Genomic DNA, 14,028 nt, shown 5'->3' with positions numbered 1-14,028 from the left:
TTCAAAGTGCAGGGCCAGACAGTGCTTTGACCTGGGCTTCTGGAGAAATCTTCAAAAACCCCAATTAAGAGTGCTATTTTGCACAGTGCTTTCATCCAACAACCAACTGATGGGGTAGGTAGAGATGAAACTCAGCCCAAAGTGAGCTTGCAGGCGCTGCTGATCAATGGCACCTGCAGAGCGCTGTTCATAAAACCCAACCATCAGCTGAACATCGGGCCTTGCAAAGCACGTGTGCACAGTGCTTTGTTAGACCTGGAGATCCCAGCACTTTGTAGGCTATGCCTATGATAGTCTATGATTGTGACATGGAGTGGGGTGATTGGGCCTGTCAAACTTTGCCTGCAGGGGTGGGGGACATATCTAGCTGGCCCACCAGTCAGATCCAGCTCCACAGCTCTGAATTTGAAGGACTTCATAGAATCATATAATTGTACATCCAACCCTCTGCAATGCAGGAATCTTGACATGTGGTCCCCCATCCAGTTTGAAACTATACCCGACCCTGCTTAACTTTGCAAATGTGCTAGCAGTTTTATTGCTGCACCATCCATAAAACATGGCTTCAAGACATGGCCCAAGTGAATGCAAGTATTAAAATACTGAGGGCTGCAAATAATATACTATGGATTCTAAGATAAGTTATGGCGCAGTCCTAACCCCACTTAGGTAAAGGGACGCCTGACCACTAGGTCCAGTCGTGACCGACTCTGGGGTTGTGGTGCTCATCTCGCTTTATTGGCCGAGGGAGCCGGCGTTTGTCCGCAGACACCTTCTGGGTCATTTGGCCAGCATGACTAAGCCGCTTCTGGTGAACCAGAGCAGCACACGGAAACACCGTTTACCTTCCTGCTGGAGCGGTACCTATTTATTTACTTGCTCTTTGTGCTTTCGAACTGCTAGATTGGCAGGAGCAGGGACTGAACAACAGGAGCTCACCCCATCGCAGGGATTCGAACTGCCGACCTTCTGATCGGCAAGTCTGTGGTTCTGTGGTTTAACCCACAGCGCCACCCTAACCCCACTTACCTGAGAGTAAACCCCACTGCATTGAATAGGATAGCAACAGCATGCCAAGGTTCATCACTGGCCAACTCCCATGGGGGGGGGGGAGGTTGGGTGCTTTCCAACTCTAAGCAGAATACCATTCCACCAGGAAGGGATGAGTGGAAGAAGAAATTGATCCTCGCTCTACTGCCATGCCAACCCTGCTTACCTGCTGTTTAGCCAATGAAGTTGTGGCCTGATTTCACCCAACACTGGTGTCTGATTTGAGTTATTTCCACTACCCTTGTGAGCCACAAGCATGCACCTGCCTAGGCAAATGTTGCCATGTCTATCTCATCATCCCTACCCCCCCCCCATCTTCACATTACAGCATGGAAGGAAGGATTTCCCCAGTTATGATTCCCAATTGCTTTTCCAGTTCCCTCTACCTAGTGTTTCACTCATCTTAAATTCTGGTTTAAGAAGTGGAACCTGCAAGAAAATATTGAAGCATGGAGGATTCCTCTTCAGGATATTCCACCCCTCCCTCCCACTCAATTTCCTATCCCTCCCCCTGCTCCCCTGGACATTTCAAAGTACACAATCACCAAGGAGAAATTCGGGAGAAGTGAATTTTGGGAGCATCTCTACCTCATCATGACCATTTGCATTTTATGCATCACTTACAACATAAAATGCCTCAAAGGTACTTAAAACTGTGAAAGCATACAGAACACAGAATCCAGAATACAAAACGTAAAAGCTAACATCAAAAAGGTGATTGACAAAAAATGCTCATTCTTGTCCCACCCCGCAAAAAGATGAAAACCATTGATTATATTATTTAATAAAATGCTCATCCTGCAATACAAATAGGATGAATCTTACTCTACTAAAACATTATATAACCGAATGTCAGGAGCACACTGTCCTTTTTATTCTGAGCAGAATATAGGACCTTCATTATATCCTTTAGCTTTCCATGATCTTGTGCGCTCTTCTCTCTCTCTCTCTCTCTCTCTCTCTCTCTCTTTCTCTCTCATTTTCACAGCTTTTAGTTCTAGCTTGCTGTTTGGTATCACATTTGGGTCTTCCTGTTCACCTCTCACTTTGAGAATTCAAGGGTGATATGCTTCTATTGCGTTATGCATTATTTACTCTGAGGTTTCCTCTATGCTCCATTTCCATTCCATGAGTTCCTACTCAGTACTTAGCTTGTCAACAAGCAGGGCGGTCAAGTGTCCTATTTTTCAGAGATGGGTTGCTAGAGGAGCTTTCTCTTTGAATGTCAGTCTGGCCCAAATCTGCTTTAAAGAAAAAGAACTCTAAGGAAGTGGGGGGAATTCTTCAAGTTCTCCATCAACAGTTAGTCCCTAGGCAGCAGACTGAGCATGGGCAAAATTCATCCCACCATGGTGAGATAAACTGAATTTATAAATCTTACAGTGACCACTGGTACAACAGAGGTGCAGGGCAGAGTTCCTGGAAAGGAAAGCAAGCACGACAACTGTGTGCTTACTCTTCATCCAGTCCATCTTCCAACCTTTATTACCTGGGGACCAAACCTAAAGTCCTGTCAGGTTTTTGGGTGCTATTGCTGACCTGGCTTGTGTCACTAAAACCTGGTTGGGGAAAGTAGGAGGGACATACCTCTCCCAAATGTGTCCTCCAGGTTGTGTGGTTCAACACCAGCTGAGATTTGAGGTTAGAGAGACAGAGACAGCTTTGATCTTTAGGGTCCAAACCTCCTCATCAGCTGTTGGCTGAGTTAACATCTACCTGTACCTGGTGTTGGGAACCAGATGGATTCTGTTGGCACACCCCACTGTCTAGTAGCCACCCTGCCAGAGCTCTTGGAGATGATATCAGGTGCAGTGTTGAATCACAAGGCTGATCAGTCTGGTGTACTTTAATGTCAGAGTGGTATTGTTACGAGTGTCTAATAAAACTGATGGAACCACAATGTTGTTTTCGTCATGATGACACTGTCTAAATAGATTTTTTAAAACGCAAGGTCCTCCTTACCTTGTTTTCCAGCCTCCCAATCAACTCTGCTAACCTGTTGATCTGAGCTTCCAAGCCTTCCTCCTTGGTGTCTGAAGAGGCTGCAGAAAGAAAGGTAGTTATGGGGCAAGAAAAGGACATCGGGCAAGAGATTGCAGACATTCTGGACCAGGCTGCAAAAGAAAAAAGTAGCATTTGCCAGGAGGGACAACAACACAAAAAGGTTTCACAGCATTTGGCAGTTTTCCTTAGCTGAATAGCTGACCTTGTAAATCTCCCTTGGCATATACAAAATTGCCTTATACCAAGGTCAGATCATTGTACCATCTAACACAGCGTTGTCAGTGCCAGAGACAGGGGCTGTGGCCTTCCAGAGTGACACCAGCTCTCATCAGTCCCACCCCACCAGCCAGCATGGCCAGTGGGGTCAGGGATGATGGGAACTATAGCCCAATGGCACCTGGGGACTGCAGGTTCCCCATATCAGGTCCTGCCACAGGGCTCTAGGCTCTTCTCCTAAAACAGAACTGGCCTCTGTGAGCAATGTTTGACAGGTGGGCAGGAGTGTCCAAGGAATAATCAGCAACACATTCTGGGGCCCCTCTGGAGTCTTCCTTCACAGCTGCAGCTTGAATTCAGATTGTGGTTGCAAAGAATACCCCTAAACATTTATTTATAGAAAAAAAGCACTGCTTAGCTCCCATTGATTAATTTCCATTGATGGTCATGCAACCCACCAACCTACTCAAGGCTGGCTTCCCAGCATCTGTAGCAACACTTACCAGTCTGGAAGCTTTTCCTGCGTTCTTTGGTTACAATTCTGTTGTTGGGGGGATAATTAGGCACAGGGTTGTCGTACCAGGTGTCCATGACACCGTGGCCAGATTTACTGTGGAACTGTCTGCAATTGGAGGAAAGAAACAGATTAACACAAAAGAACACATTTTCCCCCTTTTAGATAATAAATAGCTTTTCATGTTGTGAACCGCACTGAGATCTATGGGTATAGGGCAGTATACAATTTTTAATGATGATGATGTAATGAAATGCAGCACTAGCACAGCAACTGGGCCACCAATTCTTTCCATTTCTCATTTTTACCCCCATCTTAAACTGAGTTCTCCACATTTCCACATCAGTTTGCAAATTTATTTTTAAAACTCTTCATGAAAATTCACAAATATTTGAGTGCAAGTTTCTCTTAACAGACACATTTTTGTAAGCAACTTTACCTAATATATACATTTTTTTTCAAAGCATTTCCCATGACATAATACATACCTGTATGTTATTTCAGCCAATGCACAATACACCTTACCATTGAGAGAAGATTGCACCCCTGTCTATGGAATGCCATCCTCCTCCAGACTTTGTTATCTTATTCCTTTATTTATTTATTTATTGCATCAATATACCACCTTTTCCTCCAAGGAGCTCAAAGTGGTGTATGTGTTTCACATTTTCCTCACAACAACCCTGTGAGGTGGGTTAGGCTAAGAGAAAGTGACTGGCTCAAAGTCTCCCTGTGAACTTCACGGCTGAGTGGGGATTCAAACCCTGCTCTCCCAGGTCATAACCCAATGCTCTAACCATTATGCCACACTGGCTGTTGACTGTTTGGGCCAGGTTAAGACTGATTTGCTCAGGCCATTTAAGTTTTGCAAGTTGATTAGTGTTTCATTTACTCTGTTATTTTTAGTTACTTTATTTATTTGATGGTTCATTTCACAGTATATGGTTAGTTTATGTTTATGTTTAGGGATGGCTTTTTTTCCTTTTTTCCTTTTGGTGCTTTATACTTTCCCATGTCATTTGTTCTGAGAGAGGATGGGTTGTAAATAGTCTGAATAAACAGCCTGCATCAAGAGGTTAGGGCCAGATGATCAAATCCCTACCTGGATAGTTTAGCACAGAGTAGCCAAAATGGTGCCCTCCAACTCCCATCAACATCCACCTAGCATGCCCAATGGTCAGGGACAATGGGATTCAAGGTCTAACAAGATTGAGAGGGTACCACATTGGCTTCTCCCAACCAATACAGTGGAGGTCTGTTCTTAACTTGAAATGGTTCTTAACCTGAGGTACCACTTAAGCTAATGGGGCCTCCCACTGCCGTTGTTGCACAATTTCTGTTCTCATCCTGAAGCAAAGTTCTTAACCTGAGGTACTATTTCTGGGTTAGCGGAGTCTGTAACCTGAAGCATCTGTAACCCAAGGTACCACTGTATACATGAAGAACATAGGAAGAGCCCTGCTGGATTGGACTAAATTCCCATCTAATCCAGTAGCATCCTGTTCTTACATTGGTCGACTAGATTTCTGTGGGAAGCCTGCAAGCAGGACCCGAGCACAGCATCCCTCTCCACCCTTGTGACACCTGGCAACTGATATTCAGAGGCTCACTGCTCTCCACAGTGGAGACAGAACATAGCCATCATGGCTAGTTGCCATTGACAGGATTTTATCAATATGGAGGACAAGGATAAGCCTTTCTTGCTTATTCTTGTTTACTTATCATATTGATGAGAGATGCACATCTTCACATGGGCAGGCCTCGCAGATACTGAATTATGTTTTGTTTCAAGTTTGCGGCGGCTTTGAGGCAATCTGCTAGCGGGTACATAACCTGCCGTTCGGTACTGTTAATTGCCAAGGGAACAATTTCCTGTCTACTCTCATCACCGAGATAAGTTGGTACCCTTGACAACTGGGGAAGATTGGAAAGATGTAGGAAAGGTTAAAAAAAAGGTGTCTGTGGGATAAGCTGAAAAATAAGAAATGGAAGAGTGGGTGGGGGATAGGTAAAAGGATGGTTATAATGGTACTGAGAGGATATTTCATAACAGTGCAGCCACTCACTCCAGCTGATATGCCTGATGCTCAAAAATAACAGTGCTTTGTTTGGTATATAAAGCAGCATGTTTTTTGGGGGGGGAATGTGGGTCTCTTGGCAGCTACCCCAGGGTCTCTGCAGGAAAGCCCACTCCTCCAGAAGTAATCATCTGCTTCTATCTTGTTTATTCAGAGTTCCATAGAATGCAAGTGGAAAGCAAGCAGCCATTGATTATTTCATCTGGAGGCCCATGAGCAGAGAAATAAATCTTTAGCTGCTCCATCCAAGGACTAATTGCTACTTGATTGTTTCCTCTTCTGCTGATCTGGCACCTGCTCAGGACAACTCTGCCAATGTATTAAACATATATTTACTTTCAAACAGAAGAAAGCTTGGCATCTAAAGCCAGGCCACATCACACACACAAACACACCTTAAAAAAAAAAGTTGTCACTGCAATCATAACCCAACTTACTTGGGAGTAAGCCCGATTGAACTGAATTCTGAGCAGAAACATGATTTATACTTTATTTATGGGTATTTCTAAACCAACAACTCATAAGAAAATATCACAGCTGTGTAGAATAAAATCATTATTACAATTGCTCTCTTAGGGCTCTTCCACACTTCCACTTGTCTCACAGCTTTCCCGGGGGCGGGGGGGGGGGGCGGGGACGGACTGGTTTTCCATGGATCAGCGTTTGTTCCGATTCAGTGGCAGAGTGGGTTTTCCTAATGGAGCAAACTGAAAACTGCTCAGACTGGTGCTTTCTAGGCTTCGGACAAAGCGGAATTGTGAACAAGCCCTTTGTCTCCTAATGCAGGACAATCTCAAGCTACCTTAGAAGCAAATGTAAAAACCTGCGACATTTTAACAATCACCAGCATTTGACAAATCAATAAAGCAAGCTTAAAACACCAGCTCACATTGGGGTGGGAAAAACATACCAGCAACCCAGAGCTTTCTAGTTTAATAGGTTAAAGGCAGCCCCCAGGAAATGGATAGGTAGCCATGCATAGACTCATAGGTGCCACCCTTCAGAACAGAAGAAAACAAGCTTCCATGTGACAGCTCTTCAGATATTTGAAGATGGCTATCCTATCACTTCTCACTCTTCTCCAGGCTGAACACACCCAAGTCTCTGAACCATTCCTCATAAGACTTGGTTTCCAGACCCTTTATCTATGCAGTTCTGCTGTAATGTACTAACAGGAGTGGACTTCTTTTAGTCTGATGGTCAAAATGGCTTCCACACAACCTTTTGGGGGGGGGCACATCCCTGTGGAGGGCAGGACCTGAAGCAAAAGTGAGTGGTAATTTTTACTTCCTTCTATAGTAGGGCTTGGGACACGGGTGGCACTGTGGTCTAAACCACAGAGCCTAGGGCTTGCTGATCGGAAGGTCGGCAGTTCGAATCCCCGCAATGGGGTGAGCTCCTATTGTTCAGTCCCAGCTCTTGCCCACCTAGCAGTTCGTAAGCATGTCAAGTGCAAGTAGATAAATAGGTACTGTTCCAGTGGGAAGGTAAACAGCATTTCCGTGCGCTGCTCTGGTTCGCCAGGAGTGGCTTAGTCATGCTGGCCACATGACCTGGAAGCTTTGTCTGCAGACAAACACCGGCTCCCTCGGCCTATAGAGTGAGATGAGCGTGCAACTCCAGAGTCGTCTGTGACTGGACCTAACGGTCAGGGGTACCTTTACCTTTTATAGTAGGCTTGCTTCTATAACCCCCCCCCCACACCTCACCCTTCTCTATCCTCCACCCAGGCAAGCAGGAAGCCTTTTCAGAGTTCCAAGGACAGATTTCAGCCAGGTCAAAAGACTCACAGGAGAGTGCAGAGCAGGCCTGGGGAGATGGGGTGTGACTGGAGAGAGTTCTGAGAGCCTGACACAGAGGTGTGGAGGGCTGCATTGAGGTCCCTGGCCTGAGGCTCCACACCCCTGCATTATAATACATTAGGCCTGGGGCGGGGGGCGGGTAAGGCTGCCTGAACCGTAAAATAGAAGTAATTGATGTGAATGTTAAACCTTCCTTTGATCACTTAATCCGAGAGCAGCAACTGGAGGTCAGGTGTCAATACAATCCACTGTCCAGCCTCCATCTAGGCCATGCGCTAGAGTGAAGCAGTTTTAAGCTACTTCTCTGAATCCTTCAGCAAGGGTAATGCTATTCAGAATGAAATACAACATAGAGGCCACAAGCACAGGTGTGACTGTCTAGAAAGAATCAACACAATCCCAAAATTCAGCATACCAGGCTGCTTTGCATCTATATTTAGCATCAAACCCAATTCAAAATGAGCACTGACATCAGGTATAGCCAACGTGGTGCCCTCCAAACTCATCCTCCTTCACCACTGTCCATGCTGGTCAGGGCTCATGGGAACTGGTTCCAACAGCATCATGTTGGTGACCCCTAACCTGGATCCATATACACAGCTCCTATTGATTCCTCTGGCCTGGCAGACCAATCTGAAGGGTGTAAAGGACTTTTTTCTTTAGGGAAAGGGCCACAACATTTTGGAAAAGTGGGACACCTCTGCTTTGTCTGCATCGTGTAGTTTGGCTACTACATGGCTTCATCACGATCCAGCACAGCAGTCACTTAGCAGGTACCACAGGGTTGCTTTTCTTGTTACCTGACTCATTCACTCCCACATCTCCTTTAGATCACCTTTTAATTCAACATTCATCATGATTTGCTTGTACAAAACTTATGTGAAGGTCAGACTATGCCCAGTCTTTATGGAGAAGTTGCTCTGATTAGTTTGCGGGAAAGTTGTATGTCAATCTTCCATTCATCCTGATTTACTTGAACAGTGTTTTTATACCTCCCTATTAATCATTCATTTGTCCTATGGTTTTCAGTACATTTACCTGTCACTTTTTTAACCACAAAAAGTCAGTTTTTTAAAAAAGAAAAGCAGTTTTGTTGTACCCACAGCAACAGAGCACTTTAACCCGCTTTAATTGGGCAAGCCTAAAATTTCCTTCTTGCACTTGAATCCCTCCCCCCAAATGCTGAGAGTCTGGAGGTAACTGCAGATTGTCCTCATCACCAAATACTGGAGCTTTGGGCAGTGCATTGCCTCTTCCTGAGGTCTGTGTCTCCCCTGTCCCCCAAACACTGCCAAATACACAATGGCAGAAGAACATAGCTTGCTTGGATATTGCTTGTCCAAGCTTTGTAGGCAGACACCCTGCCCCATTATTATTATTTTTTGGGGGGTAGACTTCATAATAGCACACTTGCTAAAAATGAGACTGCAGCACCAAAGTGATGGCCATACTCAGAGAGGAGAGAGTTGATGCATCATATCCACCTGCAATGCAGGGAGATCCATTCTGCTCTGTTAAGTAATTCTCATGAATATACATTGGCTGTTGAGGCTGCTGAATATACCAGAGACTGATGCAAAATAAATCAAAAGCAGAAACAGAGTGAGAACAGAAAAGGAGGAGAAGCTCCAGAAACACTCCTGACTCCAGCATCTTGCAGAGGAAGAAGAGGAAGCAGGAAGTCAAGCTGGCGACTGAAAGACATGAACATGAGCACGGCTTTTTGCTACTCAGAGCTAAGAGCTTAGAGACTGCCTCTCTTTGCTGCATCCTCTCACAAGTCACATAGAAACACAGGAAGTTGCCTTATATTGACCACTGATCTCCAGCTGTTTTTGGACTACAACTCCCATCATCCCTAGCTAGCAGGAGCAGTAGTCAGGGATTATGGGGATTGTAGTCCAAAAACAGCTGGAGACCCAAGTTTGGGAAACCCTGGTCTACACTGGCTGGCAGTGGCTCTCCAGGGTTTCAGGCAAGGGACATTTCCAGTCCTCCAGTCCTACCTGGAGCTGCATGGCATTGAATCTTGGGAGATTCTACATTTCAAGCAGATTTGCTGCCACTGAACTACTTTCACCCTGGAATTGCCTTCCACAAAATGCGATGACCACGAACTTAGAAGATTTTAGAAGGTGATCAGGCAAACACAGGCTATCAATAGCCAGGATGGCTGTCTACTTACCTCCAGGGTCAGAGGCAGTAGGCATCTGAATACGAGTAACTGGGGAACAATGGGAGGGCAGGGGCCTTTCATTCATCACCATCTTGTAGACTTCCCAGGGGCATCTTATTAGTGGTTGTGAAAAAAGGATGCTATACTAGATTGTCCCTTGGTCTGATCCAGCAGGGTTCTTCACAGGTACTTTCTTACATTCATAGCTGTCATTTCAAAAGCTAACCTAATGGAACACCCAAAGCAGGTACTTCTGTTTAAGTTTTCTGGTTATTAAGAAAGTGGTATCATCATAGCAGAACTTGGTGTTCTAACCCTGATGATAGCAGTGAAGCTAGAGTGGGAAAGTATTCTTGTTTCCTGTAGATCCTCTCCCAATCTGATCCTCAAGGCCAAACTAGTCTAGAGTTTTGCAACTGAAATACAACTGCTGGAGATAGTAAATTTAACAAGAGAAGCAGCAGAGGTGAGCTGGTGCTTAACCTCTTTGCCATATGCACCCCCCCCCCAATTAATCATCCCGTGCTCTCAGTGTCCACAGAAATCCTTTCCCCCTGTGGCTGGGAAAGGAGAGGGAAATATATTTTAATGCTGCAGTCCTCTACCCTCTAACCAGGCAGTAAACCTCACTGAACTTAATAGCGCTAAGTACCGTATTTTTCGCCCTATAAGACGCACTTTTCCCCCTCCAAAAATGAAGCGGAAATCTGGGTGCGTCCTATGGGGCGAATGCAGGCTTTCGCTGAAGCGTGGAGAGCGAGAGCGGTCGGTGCGCACCGACCCCTCTTGCTCTCCAGGCTTCAGGAAGACATCCGCAGCCTAGGCAGCCCTGCGGGAGGTCCCGCAGGGATGTCTAGGCTGCGGATAGCAGCCTGCTTCCCGGAGCGTCGGGCGCCCTGAAAGCAGAGCGCCCGGCGCTTCGGGAACACATCCGCACCCTAGGCAGCCCTGCAGGAGGTCCCGCAGGGATGTCTAGGCTGCGGATAGCAGCCTGCCGCCCGGCGGGTGGGGCGCCCTGAAGCAGAGCGCCCCTCGCGCCGGGCAGACACCCGCAGCGTGGGGAGCCCTCCAGGAGTTCCCTGCAGAGCTCCCCACGCTGCGGATAGCAGCCTGCTGCCTGGTGCGAGGGGCGCTCTGCTTCAGGGCGCCCCTCGCGCCAGGCAGACACCCGCAGCGTGGGGAGCCCTCCAGGAGTTCCCTGCAGCGCTCCCCACGCTGCGGATAGCAGCCTGCTGCCTGGTGCGAGGGGCACTCTGCTTCAGGGCGCCCCTCACGCCAGGCAGACACCCGCAGCGTGGGGAGCCTTCCAGGAGCTCCCAGCAGCGCTCCCCACGCTGCGGATAGCAGCCTGCCGCCCGGCGGGTGGGGCGCCCTGAAGCAGAGCGCCCCTCGCGCCGGGCAGACACCCGCAGCGTGGGGAGCCTTCCAGGAGCTCCCAGCAGCGCTCCCCACGCTGCGGATAGCAGCCTGCTGCCTGGTGAGAGGGGCGCTCTGCTTCAGGGCGCCCCTCACGCCAGGCAGACACCTGCAGCGTGGGGAGCCCTCCAGGAGTTCCCTGCAGCGCTCCCCACGCTGCGGATAGCAGCCTGCAGCCCGGCGGGCGGGGCGCCCTGAAGCAGAGCGCCCCTCGCGCCGGGCATACATCTGCAGCTAGGGGAACGCTGCAGGAGGTCCCAGCAGCGCTCCCCACGCTGCGGATAGCAGCCTGCCACCTGGCGCGAGGGGCGCCCTGAAGCAGAGTGCCCCTCGCGCCAGGCAGACATCCGCAGCGTCGGGAGCCTTCCAGGAGCTCCCAGCAGCGCTCCCCACGCTGCAGATAGCAGCCTGCTGCCTGGCGCGAGGGGCGCTCTGCTTCAGGGCGCCCCTCACGCCAGGCAGACACCCGCAGCGTGGGGAGCCCTCCAGGAGTTCCCCGCAGCGCTCCCCACGCTGCAGATAGCAGCCTGCTGCCTGGCGCGAGGGGCGCTCTGCTTCAGGGCGCCCCTCACGCCAGGCAGACACCCGCAGCGTGGGGAGCCCTCCAGGAGTTCCCCGCAGCGCTCCCCACGCTGCAGATAGCAGCCTGCTGCCTGGCGCGAGGGGCGCTCTGCTTCAGGGCGCCCCTCACGCCAGGCAGACACCCGCAGCGTGGGGAGCCCTCCAGGAGTTCCCCGCAGCGCTCCCCACGCTGCAGATAGCAGCCTGCTGCCTGGCGCGAGGGGCGCTCTGCTTCAGGGCGCCCCTCACGCCAGGCAGACACCCGCAGCGTGGGGAGCCCTCCAGGAGTTCCCCGCAGCGCTCCCCACGCTGCAGATAGCAGCCTGCTGCCTGGCGCGAGGGGCGCTCTGCTTCAGGGCGCCCCTCACGCCGGGCAGACATTGGCCAGCCCCACAAGCTCCGGGGACAGCAGGGAGGCGCAGCGCCGCCACCCCGCTGTTCCTCGACCTGGTTGGGTTTCCCGGACCTGCTTTTGGGGGGAAAATAAAGGAAAATTTTTTTTCTTTTATTTCCCCCCCCAAAAAACTAGGTGCGTCCTATGGGACGGAGCGTCCTATGGGACGAAAAGTACGGTAGATATGTAAGGCACACCTGTAAGACGAATTTTCAGAGCCAGGAAATCAGAGCCACACCATGTATTCAAAGCACTCTGATACCACCTTAACAGGCATCTCTCCCCTGCCCCCCCCCAAATTCCTGGGAACTGTAGCTCAGCACCTTAAACTACTGAGACATAAATTTTTGACTTGTGTAGGTTCCCTAGCACCCTGTGAAAGTTGACCTGATACCACATCAACCAAGTCTGTGTTGTGTTTTTGAAGGTGGTTCGTCTATGTATCCCTGGGAATTGGTTTAGAATTTATGTAATAGTCACAAAATTTATCCATATTTTTTTCTTTTCGTTCACTCACACTTACTCTGATTTTTAAATAAAATGTAGGGTATTCGTGTATTGGAATTAACAGAGAGATGGTGAGCATTCAGGCTTGCTTTCTGCATTTCCAAATCTTCAGGATCATTTTCAGTAAGTTGCATTGCATCTGCAGACTTTTATTCGCTTCTTTTTCAATAAATGAAATGCAGTGTGGATTAGACTGTTGTAATTATGAACGCTCTACTCGTTTCCAGAGCTTGTCACTTGAGTCATTAATATAGGATAGTAAGTGCCTGAGCTGGTAAGCCTCATAATACAGTTTCAAAAAGGGAATACCCTATGCTCCTTCCATTGGTTTTTAAAAAATATAACTGAGAATCTTAGCAGTACATGGGCATGTTTCATTTAAAATGAAAGTTTCCATTTAAAACGTTGGACAGGAATTTCAGTGGGGAGAACAGCACAAGGTAGATGAATTTAGGTAAAACCATCATTTTTATCAAGGAGATCCTATCAAAAGAAGACAGAGTCAAGCAATTCCAGTGCTTGTGCACACTTGTGCAAACATGGAAATAATTAGCAGTAAAAGTCTCATTTGGATTTTTTGGTGACTTGGACTCCTAAATATCTAAAGGCAAAGTGTACTAGGGAGACACCCACAGATTATAAATTTCAGTTGTTCTCATTGGTCTGTCTTGTACCATAACCAATCAGGATTCTTTGGGGAAAGCCGCATGCTTTAAATGTATGGTGTGTATGCAACCTATGTCAATTCACATGTCAGGCTGGTTCACACAGAGCCGCTAATTTGCATGCTGCAACTCATATGCATATATGCAAAAACAACAACTAGAATTTATAGAGAAATACAATACAGGGGGAGAGTTCAATACGGGGCTGCTGTTTAGGATCTTGATGAAATCTTCTCCCACAAGGTCCCAACGAATGGAAAGATCTTCCCCGACAAGCTGCCTGCTGGAACTTTGTAGCCTTCAGTTTATATTCTTTAATTTAGAACACCGGGTGGTGGGTGCAGAGGTCTCCTGATATGAGCTTCTGATTTCCCCCATTTCCATGGCAACCATTTTTGGGTTCTGGTCAACAAGCTCTGTAGAGCTGTGTGACATTTTAACTCCTTGTTGCTGAATCCAGGCTGTGATTCATGGTAACCCTGTTATTTTGGTGCTTTCCCTGCTGCTTCTAGCTTTTTGCAAAGACTCAAGGGGGCGGTGGGGGGGGGGGAGGGAATAGAAGCCATGGGGTTTTCCTGTTCCTGCCCTAATCTGCAACTTCCCCCATTTTCTGAAACTTCTGTTGACAAGACAGCACAACTCTGG

At 48.0% G+C, this 14,028-nt stretch overlaps 1 protein-coding gene across 1 annotated transcript in view; it reads right to left on the bottom strand.

The window, feature by feature from the left end:
• Positions 1-14,028, bottom strand: part of NECAB2 (N-terminal EF-hand calcium binding protein 2) — a 143,974-nt gene that overhangs the window by 18,080 nt on the left and 111,866 nt on the right. The window contains exons 7-8 of the mRNA XM_083452718.1: positions 3,774-3,892; positions 3,013-3,092 (exon numbers count right to left, since the gene is read on the bottom strand). Coding sequence (XP_083308844.1) covers positions 3,013-3,092; positions 3,774-3,892 — 199 coding nt within the window. The remainder of the gene's footprint in view (positions 1-3,012; positions 3,093-3,773; positions 3,893-14,028) is intronic.

Source organism: Podarcis tiliguerta (genome assembly GCF_965153285.1).
Source record: "Podarcis tiliguerta genome assembly, chromosome: 8".
NCBI classification, from domain to species: Eukaryota; Metazoa; Chordata; class Lepidosauria; order Squamata; family Lacertidae; genus Podarcis; species Podarcis tiliguerta.
The sequence above is the reverse complement of the archived record's forward strand: the minus strand, read 5'-3'. Positions and strand labels throughout refer to the sequence as shown.